The sequence below is a fragment of the Cotesia glomerata genome, linkage group LG8 (assembly GCF_020080835.1).
Source record: "Cotesia glomerata isolate CgM1 linkage group LG8, MPM_Cglom_v2.3, whole genome shotgun sequence".
Taxonomy (NCBI): Eukaryota; Metazoa; Arthropoda; class Insecta; order Hymenoptera; family Braconidae; genus Cotesia; species Cotesia glomerata.
In genome coordinates, this window is record NC_058165.1 from 2,370,085 (window position 1) to 2,394,341 (window position 24,257).

General features: G+C 27.8%; 1 protein-coding gene and 1 long non-coding RNA gene across 2 annotated transcripts in view; both read left to right on the forward strand.

The window, feature by feature from the left end:
- LOC123270323 overlaps window positions 1–11,077 on the forward strand; it is a 124,670-nt gene extending 113,593 nt beyond the window's left edge. Inside the window, exons 3-4 of the long non-coding RNA XR_006510567.1 lie at window positions 2,135–2,252; window positions 11,045–11,077. This is a non-coding gene — a long non-coding RNA (uncharacterized LOC123270323). The remainder of the gene's footprint in view (window positions 1–2,134; window positions 2,253–11,044) is intronic.
- A 45-nt stretch (window positions 11,078–11,122) lies between these two features.
- LOC123270827 (Kv channel-interacting protein 1) overlaps window positions 11,123–24,257 on the forward strand; it is a gene marked incomplete at its 5' end in the record, with an annotated part of 37,297 nt that continues 24,162 nt past the window's right edge. Inside the window, 3 exons of the mRNA XM_044736974.1 lie at window positions 11,123–11,384; window positions 14,991–15,311; window positions 20,601–20,789. Of these exons, the coding sequence (XP_044592909.1) occupies window positions 11,123–11,384; window positions 14,991–15,311; window positions 20,601–20,789 (772 nt within the window). The remainder of the gene's footprint in view (window positions 11,385–14,990; window positions 15,312–20,600; window positions 20,790–24,257) is intronic.

Consider the following 24,257-nt stretch of genomic DNA (forward strand, 5'->3'; position numbering starts at 1 on the left):
TGAGCGTCTTCTGTATGGAATCTCAAAGCTGGAGATCTTATCCCAAGCAGGTAGAAACTCTTATCTCATCTTATCTACAATTTTTCTTGATCCTTATCTCTGCTGAAAACTTTGATAAAAATATCATTTTTTTATTCAAGTGGACCTAGATCTCAACAAGTTTTAAATATTCATAACAATGTTCGGATACCTTCGTAAATACCTTGGAGGAGTAGTAAAGCAATCAGCTTCGTAAAAAATATGCTAGCAACCTTGCAGTCACTACGTGACTGCCCTAGTGAACTATAAATAAATAGAATTTTGCTTTATTAAATAATAAATTTTGTTAAATTGCACTGTATTTTCTTAAATATTGACGTTTTTAAAGATATAAGCTCATCCTGATGTTACACTCATCAAGAGCTTTCATTTGAGTACCCACATGCATTTTTGATATATTTTTCATGTATACATATATATCGTGTGCCTAAAGGAAAAAGGGCTTATAACAATTTATGCGCCTTATTACCTTTGCAAAGGTAAAAGGGCGCATATTTTTTTTTTTATTGCCAATCGAGTAGAAGACACATTCTGCGCTTAAAATTGAAAAAAAAAATTATAAAGGTAAAAGGACGTATGTCTTTAATTATAGGCCCTTTTACTTTTAAGAATTCCAAATTTTGGTGATCTAAAGGTAAAAGGTCGCATAATTTTTTTTCGACCAGTTTACAAAAAAACATATTCGTAGTTTAAAAATGTGAAAAAAAAACTTTCTGTGGTAGTAAAACCTCAACTATACAATTTTTTTAAAGTTAAAAAAGAAAATATATCAAAAAAATGCCATTCGGCCAAACCCGAAATGGAAGGTAGATTTCTACCGATAGTTGTACTACACATTGCCTGAAAATAGTTCAATTGAAATCTTAACTTTGAAAAAATAACTAAAAATGGTCAAAATGTCAATGCTATAAACGTCAAATTATTTATTTTAAGAAATAGTGATTATAAAATTTGGATTCTGGATGCATGATCATGATGAAACAGCTGTTCTGTGAACGGCACCAGTAGTTATATTCAATAGGGCGATTAAAACGGGAAATTTTAAAATATTTCAATGTTATTTGTCATTGTGATTTTTTTTATTACTTAATTTTGATGTAATTTGTATATGAGGCTGTTATTTGAGTATAACTTGTCTTGTGAAACTATTATTTAATATTTGGTATAAAAAATACAACTTTTTTTTATACGCTCTTTTACCTTTAAGTAGTACTTTTCTTAAAGGAGAAAGGGCGTATGTCTTAAGATACGTCCTTTCAGTTTTAAGATACCAACTTTTTTTTTTCACAGATTTTTACGTTTCAGACAATTTCAAACCGAATGGCAAAAAAAAATTTTTTTATACGCCCTTTCAGCACAAATCCCTATTAACCCTTAGTTATAAGTCCTTTTACCTTTAAGCACGCGATATAATATATATAAATATATAAAATATATGAAAAATTGATGTGGGTACTCAAATGAAAGGTCTAGATGAGTGTAATATCAGGATGAGCTTATATTCTTAAAAATGTCATTGGTTGACAAAATATAAGGTCATTTCTTTATTATTGATATTTTTAAAGATGTAAGCTCATTTCAATGTTATGCTCATCAAGAGCTTTCATTTGAATACCCACATGCATTTTTATATATTTTTCATATATACATATATATAATATATATAAATATATAAAAAATTGATGTGGGTACTCAAATGAAAGCTTTTAATGAGTGTAATGTCGGAGTGAGCTTATATCTTTAAAAATGTCAATATTTGACAAGATACTAAGTCATTTCTTAATTATTAATATTTTTAAAGATATAAGCTCATTTCGATGTTACACTCATCAAGAGCTTTTATTTGAGTACCTACGTCAATTTTTTATACATATTATATATATAGTATTTGTGAAATACATAAATATATAAAATATATGAAAAAATTGATGTGGGTACTCAAATGAAAGGTCTCGATGAGTGTAATTTCGGGATGAGCTTATATCGTTAAAAATGTCAATAGTTCACGAGATACAAGTTCATTGCTTAATTATGTATCGTGGATTATTCTCTTAATAATATAGATAACATTCTAAGCATACAGCTCTTGTTCCAGGTTCTGACGGGCAAGAAAAGGAGGGAAAAAAGCATCTGCTAAAAGCTTTAAAAACGCATTATGTTCTCGTCAATAGCAGTTCCATCCCTACACGTCAAGTTCAGCTGAAGTACTTACGGTAAGAAGAACTTGTAAGGGGAGGTTGGACGAGTAGCTTGTGAAAAAGGAAGTAAGATAAGACGAAAATTGTTGAATGCAAAAGCCAATTTCTCGTACGCTCAGCGAATAAAAACGACGTGTTGAAGGGTAATTTAGAAGAGACTTCCAAAAATAAAAATAAAAATACTCTGCCACAGATATCCTGGTTTTGAAAAGTCCTCTCAGTGATAAAGGTTAAACCCTAAAGCCTTTGCTATATTACCGATCAAGAAAAGTATATAACCTTGTCGATAAATATAATTTTGGTGTACTATTTTTTGATTGGAAATATTTTTTGTTTGTCTGTTACAAATTAGAAAACCTGTAGCAAGAGATTATTTTTAGATAAATTTATTTTTAACTCTTTGTAATATCTGTAAGATTAACAGATCTTGAAAAAAACTTGGACTTTTTCCGAGCTTGATATAATAATAATAATAACAATAATAATAATAATAATAATAATAATAATAATAATAATAATAATAATAATTTCAAGCATTCTTGAACATTGAGCGCTGTAATTTTATACGAAAGTTCTTTATCGATCCAAAGAGTTATTTTAAATTGAAGCTTCACTAGCAGAATGACATTAAAAATTATAACGCTGTCACTAGTAATTAGTGTCGGACTATGGCTGGTCTAAATCTGGTTAAAATATGAGTCATAAAAAACCCCGATTACATTTTTCATCGGGTGTTACCTTTCAACTTACTAGACGCTATTCATAAAATAGCAATTCTATGCACTTTTCTTTCAATATATGGGTGATTCTCTGTAAGGATGTTTTTTGCTATCCCAGGCATTTTTTTATTAGAAAAATTGTTATTTTGTTACTAAAAAAAATTTATTACAAAAGTAAAAAAACATTTCTATTTGAAGCATTGAAAACTAAAATGGAATAAATTTTGGTTTTTTTGCTATAAATTCATTATAAACCACCGAAATGTCAGTCCCCTGGGCTGTCCCAGTCCCAAAATTAAAACTTTAAGATTCAATTTTAAGTTATTCGTCAATAATATATAATTTGGTCGATAATGTTTATAAACTTAAATAGTTAACTAACAATCTTCTTCAATAAAAAGTACCGAAAGTTAATTTGTTTCATTAAATTCATTAAACCAAAGTTTGTCCCAGGCATTTTAAGAACAGTCCCCTGCCAGAAGTTCAAAGCCAAAAAAAAAATCCAGCGTGTTATTTTACCTTTTGTAAGGTTTATAAGGATCTAATTAGCCTTGAGTTAATAACCATAGGGCTGTTAGCGCTTTATCAGCATTTTATTTAGTGTCAAAGCACCGTTTGTGCTGGAAATATGTGTCTGGGCCACTTCAAAACTCAGTCCTCTGGCAACTATTTTTATTTATAATTTATTTATAAAATTGGATCCATAAGTCTTAATATTATTCTAATTAAACATTCATTGAGAACTTGAAAAGTTGAATGCATTGAAATAGTTTGCTTGATTTTTCTCAATTTGATAAAAAAAAAATCAGTCCCCTGGCAGTCAGTCCCCTGTCATGTTATACGGCAAAAGATACGCAAATATCGAAAAGCAAAAATTAATTCGGCTGTTTATTTATTATAATTAAGCTGATAGTTTTTTAGCCCTTGTTAATTTTTTTTTCTAATAAAATCAAAAATAATTTGGTCGGACAATTTTGTACAGATTTAAGACGTCCTTACAGAGAATCACCCATATATATAGAAAAGATTAAAAATTAAACTATTAAGGGTATATTCTAGTCTAGAATCATTAATTTTTTCCTAACAATCTGAAATAAAAAAATAAAAAATATTAATAAGAGGTTAGGTGTGATTCAGAGGTTCAAAAAAAAAGGTATTTTTTACTACTTTTTTTTTAGTATATCATATATTTTATTTAAACAATTCAGCATATGAAAGATACATATACGAAGGAAAAAAAAATTAAAATTTGAATTTTTGACAGACTTTGAACAAAAAAACACATTTTTTGGTCAAATTTTGGCCATTTGCTCGAAAAAATTAGTTGTAATAAATTAAAAAATCCTTCCTCCAATAACGAGATTTATCCATATACTAAAGAAATATGTTTAGTTCTTTGACTTTAGATGAACCAATAATGAGTTATACTGTCTACGGCAAGAGCATTTTTTTTTGAGACGTCAAGGGAGATGAGGTACCAACGGCTGAGTTTTCAGAATTTTTAAATAAAAATTTTACAAAATACTGTTTAAATGTGTATCTTCGATATGCTGAATTGTTTGAATAAAATATATGATTGTATACTGTTCAGTGAACAGGCCCACCCGCGATAAAGCCGCCCCTGGGGGACTCCCAATTTCACGAGCCGCACCTGTCTACCGCTAGTTCCCGCAAAAACTAACCGCCTATGAAAGCATAACTTGACTGATCACGCCATGTCTCGGTGGTGTGATTGGCTGATTGCTCCGCTGACATGCGCAATCAGCCTTCTTCCCCAAGTCGACGAGGAAGAAGACGCATTATTATTATTATCTTTCGCTTCCACTCTTTCGTTGCAACAAGTCGCCATTAATGTTACTTTACTTTCGCTTTTTGCTAACAAACCGCATTTCGCTTATTTAATAAGTTAATTTGCTTAAATTAATTGTTATTTACCCGCTTTAGTTTGTTACAGATAAATTATGTTATTTGTAAAAATAATTATCCGCTTTTCCAGTGTCGGCAGTGTGCTCAACCACGTGTCAACCGACTTCGCTTTATTAATCACGCAGTGCTTTATTTATCCGCTTTTATTTAAACAATCCGCTAACATATTAAATAAATATTAAGTGTAATTTGTGTAAATAAATTTATAGGGTTTATTTTAATATTTCCGCGTTTTAATTGAGATATCCAGACCAAAACCTGATCCTCCGCTTTCCCGCATTTTCAGCATTTTACATATACACTAAAAAAAAATATTATAAATACCCTTTTTTTGAACCTTTGAAACGCACCTAACCCCTTAATCTAAAGAAATGTCGTTTATGGCTGGAACTACGGAAAAAGTTCAAAAAAATTTTCTTTACAAAATGACAACTGCCTGAAAAAAAAAAAAAAAAAAAAAAACACATTTTTTTGGCACTTTTTTTGATTTTCAATTTTTTTAAAAATAGTAAAAATTGAATTTTGGGGATGACCGTAGTTCCAGCCATAGCGATATTACTATAGATTAATAATTTTTTTTATTTTTTTATTTCAGATTATTATAGGAGGGTTTGAATCGTGGGTATGGTACGTGCCAATTTTTTGAGTTGCTAATTTTTTGAATTTTCAAATTTTTTTATTTTTTTCTGTATTCTTATAATGTTAATAAATAATTGATTAAAAAAATGGATAGTAAAAATTTTGATTGCCTTTTTTTACGGCACTTCAAAAAATTACCTAAAATTAATGCTTCTAGACCAGAATACCCCCTAAACCCATTTTTGTAATCTTATACACTTAATATAAGCTTAGATTAGTTAGGTATCATAAATGAACTTTGGGCGCCATTGTGGATAATCATTCTAAGGGATTAAAAAGGATTTTCCCAGAGAATTTATCAGATTATCAATTAATTTTAAAGTGGTCATTGTTTAGAGTACTTAGATAATTCCAGGTATTGTTTGAATACTTTGCAAGACCTTAAAACTTGATCTCCTTAAAACTATTTATAGCCAAATCTTTGAAACAAGAAAGTCTCTTTACTTATAAATTTAAACTCCTAAAAAACTTTTAAGTAAGAAATAAGAACGTTTAAATCTTCAATACACTTTTGAAGTGGATTTTCGTAAAACGCTTCTGTGAAGCTTATATCATTTAACACTTAATAAAAAATCGAACTTTCTTTCATATATATTTAACGTAAAAATGAAAATAAAGATAAATGATATTATCGGAAAATATTATATTATATACTTTTGATTGATATTGATGATAATTGCTTTTCACAGGAAATTGGAATAAACAAATTAATTTTTAATGATAGGTCTGATTGATGAAACTCTTATTTGATAATCCAACGTATTGATTATAACAATATTTATTCATACAAAAACAAATATGTTGAATAAATACGTTGTCACGGACGAATTCATAATAGTCGTTAGGAACGTGACGATTTGTCATCATGATTTTCACTTTATTTTTGTTAGCTGAAAGTCTATATTTATTTTGGAATTGAATTGTTGTGAGATGTAGAGGATAGTTATTACTTTTGTATTTATAACGGAAAAAAAAATTTTTTTTCTAGTACTATACTGTGAAAAAATTTACTGATAGACATATATAATCTTTATATGACGTAAACTGGTCACATATAGTCGTCATATATCAGGACATAAAAAAGTGTAAAATGATAATTTATCATAATTTTTTTATTGTTTCTATAAATTATTTGTAAACAAAAAAAAATTATGATCATATATGACCATATAAGGCTAGATATTAGCAAATAAGTCACATTTGAATATATATTTAATTAATTTTTACAGAGAAAGATGTCAATTATAATTTTTTTTAGAAAAAATTAATTAGTGCGAAAACAAAATTATTTTTTTATATAATAATAAATTTTTTACATAATTAAGAAATGACCTTGTATCTCGAGAACTATTGACATTTTTAAAGATATAAGCTCATCCTGATGTTATACTCATCGAGAGCTTTCATTTGAGTACCCACATCATATATTTATATATTTTTCATATATTTATATATATTATATACATATATGTATATATGAAAAATATATGAAAATGCATGTGAGTACTCAAATGAAAGCTCTTGATGAGTGTAACATCAGAATGAACTTACATCTTTAAAAATATCAATAGTTAAAAAATGACCTTGTATCTTGTTAAATATTGATATTTTGAAAGATATAAGATCATCTTGATGTTATACTCATCGAGACCTTTCATTTGAGTACCCACATCAATTTTTCATATATTTTATATATTTATATATATTATATATGTATATATGAAAAACATATAAAAATGCATGTGGGTACTCAAATGAAAGCTCTTGAAGAGTATAACATTAAAATGAGCTTATATCTTAAAAAATGTCAATACTTCACGCAGAATAAAAATTTTGTTTAAATAACCTAAGATATGTTCTAGTAACAAATGAATTTTTTAACATAGGGATAGCAAATTATATGTTAAAATAACAAAATTTAGGTTATAGCAAGTTATTGATATTGTATAACAACAAAACAATTTGGTTACTATAGCAAAATCTTTAAGTAGATTCGACAAAATAATTTAGTTGGTATAGCAAATTTTTTCGTTGAAAAAGCAAAATTATTCCATTAAAATAACAAATAAATTTGTTACAGTAAATTTTGTAAGAATTTATAATTTAAAAATATGCTATAATCAGCTATATTTGATTTGGAAAATATTTTAGTTACAAATGAGTTTTGTTATTGCAATTAAGTGATTTCGTTAGGACAACAAATTGATTTGGTGAGTTAACAGACTGGTTTGTTAGTACAACGAAACATTTTGTTAGTGCGACTAATGGATTTGTTACTATAAATACAGTCATTTGTTACCAGAACATATTTTTCAGTTATCCCGTCTTTTGTTATTTCAACAAAATCGTTTTTATGCGTGTTAAGAAAATACAGTTCATTTTAACAAAAATCATTGTTTAATAAAACAAAATTTTATTTATTTATATTTCACAAATCACGGAAGTTACATAGTGTCTGCAAGGTTACTAGTAGATATAATTTAAGTAATTTAAAAAAAAACATTTTTTAATTTCCATTTCAGACTATAGAACAAAAAAAAAAACATTTCTTTTTTCAATTATTCATGATTATTCTTTCCAAATCCATTTTTTATTTTCAGTTCATTTCATACTACCAAAAGCTCTTTTTTAAGCAACCGACCTAGAATTAATAAACTCCCAACTGTTGAAAAAAAAAAAAAAAATGTAAAAGCTCAAACTGTTATGACGGAATTTAGCATTTTTTTAACTTACAAATCACAATGAACTCATGAATATTCGATATAAAAAATAAAACTAAATATAACATCATATACGAAAGCTCGAGAAGAAGGGGGAAGGGGATGTACCGTTTGGTGGCCTCGTCGTGAAAATAGTGAAAGAATAAATTTCCGTAGGGTTGGCGAATGATCGTACATCCTTATTTATTTTTTATATAAATTTCATTCATTAGTAAAAAAAATAAAAAAAAAAGTCGATTATTTTTTATAACACTCAATGCTATTGGCAAAAATTGCTGACGCGTTCTAGAGGACCCACTGAACAGTAAATTCTCTTCCAGATAAATTAAAGTACAATCAAGCATGAAAAAAAAATAAAAATTACAGGGGCATTCTATAGTGACTGATGGAACATTTGACTCTGGAATTTCATCAATTATAAGCTATAATTATGAGACTGAAATTTATACTATAGTAAAATTTATCTTATAATCTAGAAGAATAACTAATTAACAAGATCCCTTTATCAAAAACCTCCATTACTTTTTAAGTTTCTCGTAATTATCATTTGACTGAGTGTGACTGGTGGGACTAAGAACAAATCCTTCTCTCTTACCAAAGGTATACTTAAAGTCCAATTTCAGTTCGTCCACTAAACTTTTAAAAAATACTTCCCTCTAAAATACAAAATTAATCCTACAAACATTGAATATTATGAAGAATTAGACTGATTACCTACGTAGAAACAATTAAAAAAATTTGTTTTTATTGTGACTGGTGGGACAGGCATTTGTGACTGGTGGGACAAGTACTAAATGTCTACATCAAGTTGTTTATTAAAAAGACTTTTGTATTATTTCAACCTTACAAACATTATTGTTTATACATTTAACTATTAATTATTTAGAATTAATTAGAAAAAAACTAATTAAAAAACACAAATAAAGGATTTAGCATGCTGACAACACGATCTTGATAAACTTAGGTGTTAATTAATAACGAACATAAACAAAATTTGTTCTTAAAACTATAATAATAAATATGTTAGTTAATAACAAACATTAAATGAATTTGTTCTTAAAACTATTAAAGCAACATTTGACCCGGATACAAGTTAATACGGCTGAAAAGTTACTAGGAGAGAAAAATTGATTTTCTTATTGATTAAGGAAGTTCGAGCGAATCTAATGTAAAAAATAATTTCCAACTTTGAGCTTTGAAATTAAGTATACGTATAGATAAATACGTAATTTATCTAATCCCAAAATTAAAAAAAGATTCACCGTTTAGTTACTTAGATATTAAATTTTAAAAATCACATATTTTATCTCCTTATACACGGGCTCTTATGGCGGATAAACTTTTGTCGAAACTAATTATTTTTTTCAATATTAACCTCCCAATTTTAACGGATAAAAAACTATACACAAGAAACTTGGATTATTGCAAAATATAAAAACAATTTAATAATAATACATTACCGATATAATTTTTGAAATATTTAAAGTCAAATTTTATGTTTGTAACTGGTTTATCGTCAGCCATTTATTCGAATAAAGATTTGACAACATCGCGTCAACAGCCGAGTAAAAACAAAAGAATAGAAATATAGTTACAGAGAGAGAAATGTTTAACTCACACACTCATCCACGTCTCTGTTATGGGTATAATCAAGCGCGCTATTGCCAAATCAGTTTATTTATTCTGGCAAGTAATAAATACCAAAGCCATTTTATTACTTTACTTTATAAAATATGTAAAAATCATCAATTATTGAATTGTTTAAATTATTTTAAATTAAACTAAAGAATTTTGACGAATATTGGGAAAACTACACGGAAAAAAGTGTAAACTGTAATATTCACTCGGATTCCGGTTAGTTTTTATAATTTCAAACAGTAAAGCGGACATCGGGGTGGCAAAAATGTAAATATTACAGAACTTAATGTAGAAAGTATAAAAGCCACAGTTTATAATTTAATATCCAAAATAAGTGATTAGTAGTTTTCACTATAGTAAATAACGACTCTTTCATCTTTAAAAATTACAGTTTCAAACAGTAAAAATTGCGATTTCAATAAATAGTCCATATTATGAAGAGAAGGGGAACTTAGATGAAAGAGAAAGGGGTCTCACTCTGGGAGAATTTAACATTTCAAACAGTAAAAATTATACTTTCAAAATATACATTTTACCAGTCTAAGCAAGTCAATAATTACAGTTTGACTTTTAGCGTTGCGTTTAAAATTTACCATTTTACTTTGAAAACATTGACGTTGCTTGTATTAAAAATTTACTAACTTTATTTTATACTTTTTACATATCATAACATCATTTTTTAGGTACGAAATGATAAATATTAAAGTCTGAATTCTTAATTATTATACTTTAACATTTTAGACATTTACCTAGCGAATATTACTGTTTGAAATAGTATTTTCTTCCATGTAAAGAGTAAATTGTAACGTTTAAATTGTAAATATTACAATGTGAATAGTAAAATTACGATTTTACTGTTTGAAATGGTAATTTTTAGCAGTTGATCATTACTTATTATAAATCGACTGTTATTTATTACAGTTTAGTTTTTTCCGTGTAAAATTTTAAAAAAATTTCAACACTATCCTGACTCATTAGTTATGCTCGAACTTATTTAAAAAAATGTTCTCAACAAATTAGTAAAATATAGACTTTTAATAATAAATTAGGAATAAATTAAAATGAATTAGAGGCATTCGCCTCGACAGTTGTTTAAATTGCTTACACGTCAATAAAAGCGCTTCATTTTCCGTGTATCATTTTTATTTTTATTTTATTGTTTCAGGACTGAGAAGTTTTGTTCCAAGAACCTGGAGAGTACAAAAGAATCATAAACAAAAGGAGGGGATAAAAAATAATTTAAAAAAGATTTAAAGAAAAACAGAAGAGAAGACCAAGACAGCCAGAACGTACTCGCGGGTCTTTCGTGGTGTTTTCAGCAGGAGGGGGCGGTGGAGGAGGAGGCGGTGGAGGAGGAGGTGGCGGGTGCCGACGACGTGACTACGAACGTCGCAGTGCTGGCGGTCGGAGTGCTTCCGGTCTTGCCACCATCAGCTCCTCGGTCGCGGGGAGCGCGGGAGGTTGTGGCCCCGTTGTGGGGCTTCCCTCCTACAAAAAGCGCCAAGGTATGTTCTCTATTTTTTTTTTATTTTTTAATCATTTGTTTCAATAAATTTATTCGGGTGTTGAGCATATTAATTATCCCTTCGAGCCCATTTTTAAGGATTAGCTCGCTCCCAAGGTTTATATAAACTATGTCAATAAATTAACGCCGGAAAACAAAGGAGCTATAAAACGTGTTTTACTAAATCTGAACAGTGTAAATGTTAAATTTTAAGCAACTGCGTTTTAAAATATCAGTCATACTTAAAAGGTTATAAATTATGATTTGAGAAGAAAAATACTTGAATAGAGATCATAAATAATTTTCTTGTTTCAAGATCTTCAGGTGTCGGTAACAATGCATTTTTCTAAAGCTATGTAATTATGATGTTAAAGTATGACATTGCAAAAAAAAAAATCAAATATGTTAATTGCAGGAATGCCTTAATGGGAATGTCCAATAGAAACATTTCTTTATTGGATAATATCAAAGCAATATCACAAAAAAGAAATGTCACTAAAGGCCAACCACCCGGTCGGCATTTAATTTCTTAAAACTACCCTTAAATTTATATACCCTCCACCATAATATTTAATGACTATAATTAAATCCTTAAACTAACATAAAATAATTAAATAAAAAATAACCTAAAAATAAAAATAATAAAGATAAAATTATATTAGATTAATTAAAACTAAAGCTTAAAAATAACCTGAAAAAATAACATGTCAATTAATTTATTTGTTACCCCTTCGTTTTTTTGGGGCTGGCTGGACCACATCGATGACTTGGGCTTTCCTCTTGCCCGGGTTCGTCTCCTTCGAGCGACTCTTTAAACGCTCTAATACTCCTCTCAGCCTGTCCTCCGTCGGGGCTGGAATAGGAGCCGGTTCTTCTCGAGGCATCCTTCTTGTAATGGCCTGAGACCTATTAATATCAGTGTTCCCGAAAAACACACTTCTATTGACATTCCGAAATTTCGGAATGGCAATAGGGCGGGTGTCTCGGGGTAAAACACTGAAATTGTACCTCTGAGCCGTCCGGTCTAGCCTCTGAGGTTGCTCGGGAATGTTTTCTTCTTCTGCTTGGTCTTCGGGCTCCTCCTGTTGAGGTTCTTCTTCCTGCTGGGGTACAAACAGCTCTCGAACCGGAAGAGGCTGGTTGAACTTGGCATAATCCTCCGGGAAGTATTTTAAAATTAATTTTCCCGGAGTTGGCGGCTTTTTAGTTATGTCAATTTCCTTTTCCATTGACATGATGGACCTCATTATTTTGTTGTTGAATGACTTGCGGCTAAAGTTTTCCATTATTATAAAGATAAAATATTTAAAAAGTAAATTAATTATTAATAAACACGTGGTAGGAAAATAGGTTAGGATACACTTAGATTTTTATACTTAAAACTATTTCACAGGATTAAAAAAATTTTAATTAATAAACAAACAAATCAACTATTTATTTATAATTTAAATACAACAAACACTTAAGCGAAATTAAATTAGCAATTAAAAATAATAAAAAGTGTGGTGATATGAATAAAATTTGGGCAGAAATAACTTAGTAGCAGACACGTAGTTCACTCTATGACTGTTCAACTAGTTATGACTATATCATACAGTCCATAGGCCTACAGAGGTATACGGCGCCGCGCTGCTACGTCACAGACTACCCCTACCTTTTAAATTTACTATAGAAAGTTGCCACGTGACATCTAACAACCTAAAAATTAACCTAAGTTTTTTTAATTTATTGCAATTTACACACTAAAAAATAATTATTTTACACTATTTATAATTATTAACGACTTTATTTATATCTGATAAATAAATATAAGTATACCACGTGACACAAAATATAGAAGATATATTATAATATTTATTATGTTATAATCTCTAAATTATAATAAAAAAAGATATTTAAAAAAAATGTATACGCTCTTATTAAAATTGAATACGAATTTTAAAACATTTAAAAAAAGAGAAAACAAAGTCAAAAAATTACTAGCAATAAATACTCTGCTTAAAATAATGAAGAAATAAATCCGAAACAATCTTTATAAAAATAAGTTAAATAGAAAAATCATATGATATTGTTGCTTCTCGTTATTTTCAATGAATAAATTATAACAAACTAAAAATATGTTTATTGAGCTCTTTTATCATTTAAAAAAAAAATAATTCGCGGAAAATTCAATACTATGTCAAATAAGTGTTAGAGAAAGTTGCTTTAGAAGCATGAGGCATAAATTCTATAATTTATCCAGTGAACACAAAGTAATTATTACTTTTTAAGTCTATCTGTGTACTTGTAATTTACTATGACTAAAACTAAACTAAAGAACATTAACCAAACTTTTGTGAGTATAATTACGAGTTACATAAAAACTACCCCGGGGATTAATTATTAACTACAGAATAAGAGTAAAGAAGATCTTTTAAATAAAAATAACAATAAGTCAGATTAGGACTTTGTGAATAATCAAAAGAGCCTCTTAGGACCTAAGAATAATGTTCTATTACAATTTTTTTTCAAAAATTGTAACAGTAAGACCATTAAACTCTTCATTTTTTCTATTTCGCATCAATAAAAAAATTTCAATGTCTCTTTTTATGATTAAAAGAAACAAATCCTATTTTGAACAATTAATATTAAGAACATATAGTACAGTCTAATGTCGGTAATTCAGTCTGGACCAGTGACAACAAATGCCAATTGAATATATCGGTTTGTTTATTTGAAACACATGTAAAATTCACTGAAGGACGTTATCAGACTCACTGTAAATACTCTAAACACTGGTTAAAAAAATTAAACTAGATAATTTACTTTTGTCACTTTCTTAAGGCCTACATCAAAGTATAGTAAATGAAATTTTTTGTTGATAATTAGTTTTCTACCCTAATCTAGCTGCATTTTAATAATTCTGGCTTATAAGTAATCTAAACTAAATTAAAGAATAACCAAAAAATTAAATCAATCTCTCCGATTATATTGGTTGTACGTTTATTAGTAATTTCTTTATAGTAAAGTTTATTTAGTTAAATATGTAATGGGTCCTGAGATAAGGCAGTTTTATAAGCGAACACTACCTATTTATTTATCATTTAGTTATTTTTTTTCAATGATTAAATTTAAAAATAGAATCAATTTACAAGGACTATTATTTACGTACTCCTGACAAGTTTAATGATTTTTTATTCAATAATTTGGTCAGAAAGCGCCCCAGTTTGTTCAAAATTTAAATATTTACCTGTCCTACATGTTCTTAAACGTTAATTTAATTACGGGTTCACAAAAAGTAAGTTAAAATACAAGAAATATTCTAGACAAATATTCAAGAAATAATTTAAATATTTCAGTTGAATAGCTATTGATAAAATAATCGATACTCTCTCTTGAATAATATGCATTCGCTAAAATTAATAAACTGTCGGCGCGCACTGTAGACTCCATCTGTGTATTTTTCTCTTCATCCGAGATCTATTTACCATTATAACAAACCAGCTTTAAAATTCTATGCATTCATAAACTCTATTTAAAAAAAAAAGTACAGCAGCTATTAAAGTCCTTTTGACAACAAAAACAAAAGCAATAAAAGAGATAATTATGAAATTAAACACAATTTCAGGAAGTGCAGCGACATGGAACCGAGACCGTGGACGTGCCAGGGGAAGTCGCGGCACCGGGGATGGAGCAACATTTTTGGCCGGCAATGTTCCCGGAAATTATCCTCCAGGATATCAGGCACCCGGGTACCATGAGGTCTTTAATATTCTCGGCAAGCGCAATCAAGCCGGGACACTAACGGGAATAGGACCACCACCGGGCATCGCCGAGACTGAGGAAGACAACGAAGAAGAAAATGCACCGAAAAAACCACCACGGCCATTGTACAGAAGATTTTTTAATTACGTACGGCAAGCGTGGACTGGCGTCAAATTTGCTTTAGGTAATTATTCGTTACTTTTATAATTTTTATATATTTTTTCGTGTGTTTGGATTTTTTTATACATTTATTTAAGCTAATTCTGCTTGCTAAGTTGAAAGACACACTGATAGAAAAATTTATTAACTATTAATAATTTAATTTATTTGAAGACAATTATTTAATTTAATAAATATTTTTTAACAAATAAATATTTATTTGGGAGAAAAGTACATTTATTAATAGTTAATAAGTATTTACTAATAGTTAGCAAATATTTATTAACTGTTAATAAATATTTTGTTGAGTGAATTTGTTTGGCTTGCAATAAAATATGATATAAAGATTGCTTATAAACAAAAATCATCTTTATAAATTATTTGCATTAATTATATTACATAATAATAACGTTTATTGTAAAATAGCAAATTCTATCACAGCTCATAATTATCTTTAATATTTTTAAATATTAAAAACGTTAATTTATTTAGTGAATTTAACTATTATCATGTATTCCAGCTATAGAGTTATAAAAAGTGTCAAAAGAAAATTGCTGTTGAAATGCCTATCACGCTACAACTACCTTAAATGAAAAGAAATATTTTTTAAATGCTAAGAAATGATTTTTAAGAAATGATTTCTTAAATACAAAGAAATCTTCTTAAATGCTATGAAATCCTTCTATCAGTGCAGGTTTCAAATGTATTGATATGGCTTTCATATGAATCTCATATTAGTGTCAAAATATGAGATTCATTATGATACTCATTATGAGCGTCATAATGATATCATATCATTTTTACACGGGAAATATTTATTAACAGTTAATAAATTGTACTTAATAAATTAATTATTAACTGTTAATAAATATTTGTTAACTGTTAACAAATATTTATTAACATTTAATAAATGGTATTTAATAAATAATTTATTAACTGTTAATAAATATTTATTAAATTCTATGATGTTGAAAAATTATTTATTAACAGTTAATAAAGCTTATTAAATATAAACAAATCCTTTTATCAGTGCAATGTTGAATTTTCTTCAAGAAAAAAAATTTTTACACAAAAAAATTGTTAAAAAATAATAACACAAATTTTTTTGACGAAATAACGCAAAATTTTTTACTGGTAGTACTAATGAAATTAAAAAATTAGGACAACGTATTTAGTAAAACTGTAATAATTGCAAACAATTAATTAATTTTAACAATTTTAAAATTAAAAATTTTTTTTATTATTTTAAAGCTATAATTTCTATTTTTTCCGTACATTGATTGATTATTTTTATCCTTTTAATTACGGTATAAATTTATGTTGTAAATGATTTACTTTTTTAATGAATACATTCATTAAAGTATCCAACAATGCATTAAATTATCAATTGTTTCATTTATCTGAACAATAGATTGATTAATTTCTTTCATTTTCGCTATTCTAGTGCGAGTATTTAACCACATAGTTGTCTAGGTCAATGTCTCATTATATTGATTTATTGCAAGACGACTTATAATCTTGAAAAGTTGTACACAGAAGCAATTGTATCAAAAACAATCTATCAATAGTAAAAAAAAAAATTTTAAAGTCATAAAAATTTTAAGGACATAAGTCATAAGTTATAATTTAAGGTCCTAGTATACGAGGATAACTAACCGATGATAGTTTATTATTTTAGTAATAAAATAACTTGAATATTAACCGCTTCAACTAAACGACAGTTAAATAAGTTTGAAGTTTACGAGGCAACAGACAAAATTTATAAACAAAACAGTTAATATTCTTAAATTACTATTAAAACTTTGTGACTTTAGAGTTTATTTTTCCAATTATAGTTTATGGTTTTATGAAGAAAATAAAAAGTAGTACAACGCACTTTGTTACTAATGAAATGGTGTAGCAATAAATTTTACTGAACGAAGATTTAACATAGAGTTGAGATCATATTTTTATTTTATGATTTTTGTTTTGAATATAAAATTCAAAAATGTAATCCATTTAATATAAATTTTTATGAAGTGGAGTTTATGATTGTTTTTATTATCTATACTATTTTTATGGTTAAATTTGGTATCGTTGAAAAAGTCTTGACCTAGAGTCGTGCCTTTTCATGGTTTCATATCATTCTTACCAAGAGTCAATTTAGAATGATAAGTATTTAGGCTGCATTCGAAAATACTCGATCTCTAGATACATAATTAAGAAATTACCTTGTATCTCGTGAACTATTGACATTTTTGAAGATATATGCTCATCCCGACGTTACACTCATTAAAAGCTTTCATTTGAGTACCCACATCAATTTTTCATATATTTATATATATTATATATATATATGTATATATGAAAAATATATTAAAATGCATGTGGGTACTCAAATGAAAGCTCTAGATGAGTGTAACATCAGGATGAGCTTATATCTTCAAAAATATCAATAATTAAGAAATGACCTTGTATCTTGTCAACTACTGACATTTTTAGAGATATAAGCTCATTCTGATGTTACACTCATTAAGACCTTTCATTTGAGCACTCCCATCAATTTTTCATATATTTTATACATTTATATACTTCACAAATACCGCATATATGTAAAATATATGATATATAAAAAATGCCACGTACACGGAAAAAAGTAAACTGTAATATTCACTCGGATTCCGGTTAATTTTTATAGTTTCAAACAGTAAAGCGAACATCGGGGTGCCAAAAATATTAATATTACAGAACTTAATGTAGAAAGTACACGCAGAAAAAAATTTTGTTAAAATAACCTAAGATATGTTCTAGTAACAAATACATTTGTTAACATAGGGATAACAAATTATATGTTAAAATAACAAAATTTAGGTTATAGCAAGTTATTGATATGTTATAACAACAAAACAATTTGGTTACAATAGCAAAATCTTTAAGTAGATTTGACAAAATAATTTAGTTGGTATAACAAATTTTTTTGTTGAAACAGCAAAATTATTCTATTAAAATAAGAAATAAATTTAAATTAAATGTTACATTAAATTTTATAAGAATCCATAATTTAAAAATATGCTATAATCAGTGATATCTGATTTGGAAAATATTTTAGCAACGAATCAGTTTTGTTATTGCAATAAAATGATTTCGTTAGGACAACAAATTGATTTGGTGATTTAACAGACTGGTTTGTTAGTACAACTTAAAACATTTTGTTAATGCGACTAATGGATTTGTTACTATAACTATACTCATTTGTTACCAGAACATATTTTTCAGTTATCCCGTCTTTTGTTATTTCAACAAAATCATTTTTATGCGTGTATAAAAGCCACAATTTATCATTTAATATCCAAAATAAGTGATTAGTAGCTGTCACTATAGTAAATAACGACTCTTTCACCTTAAAAAATTACAGTTTCAAACAGTAAAAATTGCCATTTCAATAAATAGTTCATATTATGAGGAGAAGGGGAACTCAAATGAAAGAGGAAGGGGCTCTCACTCTGGGAGAATTTAACATTTGAAACAGTAAAAATTATACTTTTAAAATATACATTTTACCAGTCCAAGCAAGTCAATAATTACAGTTTGATTTTAAGCATTGCGTTTAAAATTTACCATTTTACTTTGTAAATATTGACGTTGCTTGTATTAGAAATTTACTAACTTTATTTTATACTTTTTACATATCATAAGATCATTTTTTAGGTACCAAATGATAAATATCAAAATCTGAATTCTTAATTATTATACTTTAACATATTAGACATTTACATAGCAAATATTACTGTTTGAAATAGTATTTTTTTCCATGTAAAGAGTAAATTGTAACGTTTAAATAGTAAATATTATAAAGTGAACAGTAAAATCACGATTTTACTGTTTAAAATGGTAATTTTCAGCAGTTGATTACATATTATAAATCGACTGTTATTTATTACAGTTTACTTTTTTCTGTGCGGGTACTCAAATGAAAGCTCTAGATGAGTGTAACATCAGGATGAGCTTACATCTTTAAAAATATCAATAATTAAGAAATGACCTTGTATCTTGTCAACTATTGACATTTTTAAATATATAAGCTCATCCCGACATTACACTCATCAAGACCTTCTATTTGAGTACCCACATTAATTTTTATATATATTCTATATATTTATATATATTATATATATTAGGGTGTGCCAAAATGTAACTCCCGTGGAGAACCTTTTAAAATTGGAATTTTTAGTTCCGCTTTTAACAGGGGCTGCGTTTGGGCATTTCCTGATATATTTTGGTGTGAGACAATGTATTTGATTTTCATAAAATTTTTCAACAGAAGCTTAGTTTGGGTATTTCCGGTGAAAATTCCAAATTTGGCCGGAAGTGCCCAATTAAATCTCCTGTTAAAAATCCTATAAATAATCAAATGAATTCTCTCAACCCGAAATATCTCAGGAAATGCCCAAAAACAGCTGCTGTTAAAAGTAGAACTCAAAATTTCAATTTTAAAAGGTTCTCCACGGAAGTTACATTTTGGCACACTCTAATATATATGTATATATGAAAAATATATAAAAATGCATGTGGGTACTCAAATGAAAGCTCTTAATGAGTATAACATCAGGATGAGCTTATATCTTAAAAAACCTCAATATTTAAGAAAGTACAGTGCAATTTAACAAAAATAATTTTTTAATAAACCAAAATTTTATTTATTTATAGTTCACTACGGCAGTCACGTAGTGACTGCTAGGTTGCTAGTTATTATTGTAAAGACATTTACAACGCACTTAACTAATAATACAATAACTCAAAAGCTTTTTATAGCATTGTAACTCTGATGTAAAAGTAATAGATAAAGTACCTAGTCATGTTAAGAGTTATTTACCGTCAGCGTGTTACACCACTCGTTTCTCCACCCGTAAAATATACACAAGGATTGCATGACAGTCAGTTCATTTTTTTTCCACAACAACCCGATTACATTCAACATGTTTGTCATTCTATTATAGATAGTATCTACTTCATTATTTTTTTTTAACAATCATAATAATCACTTACACAGTTTTTTTTTTTTTTGCTCATCCTTCATTATACTGACATTAAATGAACTAGTTCATATACCAGCAACGCATTACCATTTTTGGCGAGGAAAATAATTAGCATCGCAAACGATAAATTATTACGACAGTTGATTTGAATGTTAATGCCAATTAATATCAAAATGTACTTTAATTATAATTATTAAGCTTGTTATAATATTTAATATACAAACAAATTTTATTATTTTTTTTTTTTAGTAATTTTATTTTATATAATTGAAATAAAAATTATGAAAATTTAAATACAGATTCTGAATACGAGGAAGAACAAATACCACGCTATAGACCAGACTCGTTAGCAAGTCTCTGCAGGGCAACTAGATTTACTGAAGCGGAATTGAAAAGGATATACCGTGGCTTTAAAGCAGTGTGTCCTACAGGCGTGGTCAGAGAGGACACTTTCAAATGTATTTACTCACAGTTTTTCCCTCAAGGTGGTGAGTATTATTTTAGCGAATATATATATATATATATATATATATATAGAACTTTTAATTAATGAGATGGAAAGAAAAACGAGTAAATTAAGATTCTTAGTTAAATTAAAAAGAATTTTATCGTCATAAAATTATATATTTTATGCATATTTTATATTGCTCAAGCTGAATTATTGAAAAGAGCTTCGAAATTTTTGCAAAAATAATTATTACATAAGAAATGACCTTGTATCTTGTGAACTATTCACATTTTTAAAGATATAAGCTCATCCTGATGTTACACTCGTCGAGACCTTTCATTTGAGTACCCACATCAATTTTTCATATATTTTATATATTTATATATATTATGTATATAAATATATTAAAAATATATCAAAAATGCATGTGAGTACTCAAATTAAAGGTCTCGATGAGTGTAACATCAAAATGAGCTTACATCTTTAAAAATATCAACAATTAATAAATGACATTGTATTTTGTGAACTAATGACATTTTTAAAAATATAAGCTCATCCCGATGTTATACTCATCGAGACCTTTCATTCGAGTACCCACATCAATTTTTCATATATTTTATATATTTATATATTTCACAAATACCATATATATAAAATATATAAAAAATGCTATGTCAGTACTCAAATGAAAGGTCTCGATGAGTGTAATTTAAAAATGAGTTTATATCTTAGAAAATGTCAATAATTAAGAAATGACCTTGTGGTTTGTGAACTATTGACATTTTTAAAGATATAAGCTCATCCTGATGTTACACTTATTGAGACCTTTCATTTGAGTACCCACATCAATTTTTCATATATTTTATATATTTATATATATTAAATATATGTATATATGAAAAATATATTAAAAATGCATGTGGGTACTCAAATTAAAGCTCTTGATGAGTATAACATCCTGATGAGCTTATATCTTTAAAAACGTCAATATTTAAAAAAGTACAATGTAATTTAACAAAATTCATTATTCTATAAAGCAAAATTTTGTCTAGTTATAGTTCACAAGTCACGGCAGTCACGTAGTGACTGCAAGGTTGCTCGTAATAAATTCAATAAAAAACACTTTTTACTGTAAAATTTTTTCTCATTTATCAATAACACATTCAGCTAATTTATAATCCAACTTTACTTCAGCTCGATAAATTTAAATATTCTTATTCGCGTATTTTTTATCCTCAACACTCATTCTTCATAAAATAGTTCCCAAGTAACAATGCATAATCTACAACAAGTTAAAAATTCAACGTATTCCATCGGAAATCAATTTCCATAAGAAATATGTCGGGTCATTTCATCCCCGATTTATTCATTGAGTTATAATGATAGTAATATATATTCTAACATACAGTCACTTTAAAAAAAAATAAATTATTAAACAACAATAAATAATAAATTATTAATTAAACAATAATAAATTATTTAATTTTTAATCAATTAGACTCACCTTAAATAATTTATTTATTTATTTATAATTTATTATTTGTACAAATAAAATCTTATAAAAATTAATAATTACGGTCAATTAACTTAACTTAACTATCAAAGAATCAAGCTCAACAACAGTCGGCCGAATAAAGCTGAAGCTTACTTGAGAACAAAGCCACAATACAAGCGAGTATTAACAAATGCGTAAATTGCAAATGCTTAGAATCAACTGGTACATATAAACAACAGTGTTTATTCTTTTAGGTGGAACGTATAACAAGCATGCTTGTTTCCGGCCTCTGTACATATACATAAAGTCTGCTGTTTATCTCAATTCTCACTTTGTTATTTGTCTATTAACAAAACCAGCGTACTTATTTTACTCTCACAATTGACAGCTTTAACAGTATAACAGTACAATATAGTTTGATAATAATTAACAGGGGAATACGGTTGATAGCAACAGTTATTGCTTCAATTCAATTGTACAATGCAACCACAGTTCACGCTAAAGTTAATAGTTCTCACATTATTACCCTCAAATTAACGGGTCCGAAAAATTATTGATACACTGAGAAAAAAATATGGTTCTCTGAACTAATTAAATAACATCACCACTATATAATTGAAGTTCTCCTACCTAAAATTATTTATTATATTGAACCCCAATAGTTACTTAAACTATTTTTAGTTAAATATCGGCTCAAAAGTCATCTTGATTAACTTTAACTTAGAAAACAGAAAAATAATTCGGACAGCCCGGACCGGGAATCGAACCCGGATCTTTTGATTACTCAATAAGGGTTCGGATAGTTAAGCTATCTGAGACATCGTCCGTAACAACTTTTCAGTCAGCTAATAATTTTTTGTTTAACACGATAACAGAAAAATATTTATTAAAATATAGTCGATGTCACTATTTATCAATAGTTACTTAAACTAATGAATAGTTCGAGTAACTACAAAAAAAAAGTTCAGAAAACCATATTTTTATACTTGTGACGTTATAATTCAGCTAACTATGCACTCTTCTCTCAGTGTACATTTAATTCCATCTTCTTGACATCATTTATGGACTGAGAAAAAAATATAGTTCTCTGAACTAGGAAAATCTAGTTAAATAGCATCACCACTATTTAATTGAAGTTCATATACCTAAAATTATTTATTATATTGAACCCCAATAGTGACTCAAATTATTTTTAGTTAAATATCGGCTCAAAAGTCATCTTGATTAACTTTAACTCAGAAAACAGAAAAATAATTCGGACAGCCCGGACCGGGAATCGAACCCAGATCTTTTGATTACTCAATAAGGGTTCGGATAGTTAAGCTATCTGACATCGCCCGTAACAACCTTTCAGTCAGCTAATAATATTTTGTTTAACACGATAACAGAAAAATATTTATTGAAATATACTCGATGTAACTATTTATCAATAGTGACTTAAACTAATGCATAGTTCGAGTAACTACAAAAAAAAAGTTCAGAAAACTATATTTTTATACTTGTGACGTTATAATCCAGCTAACTATGCACTCTTCTCTCAGTGTACATTTAATTCCATCTTCTTGACATCATTTATGGACTGAGAAAAAAATATAGTTAAATAGCATCACCACTATTTAATTGAAGTTCATATACCTAAAATTATTTATTATATTGAACCCCAATAGTTACTTAAACTATTTTTAGTTAAATATCGGCTCAAAAGTCATCTTGATTAACTTTAACTCAGAAAACAGAAAAATAATTCGGACAGCCCGGACCGGGAATCGAACCCAGATCTTTTGATTACTCACCAAGGGTTCGGATAGTTAAGCTATCTGACATCGCCCGTAACAACCTTTCAGTCAGCTAATAATATTTTGTTTAACACGATAACAGAAAAATATTGATTGAAATATAGTCGATGTAACTATTTATCAATAGTTACTTAAACTAATGCATAGTTCGAGTGACTACAAAAAAAAGTTTAGAAATACTTTTATACTTATGACTTATTCAGCTAACTATGCACTT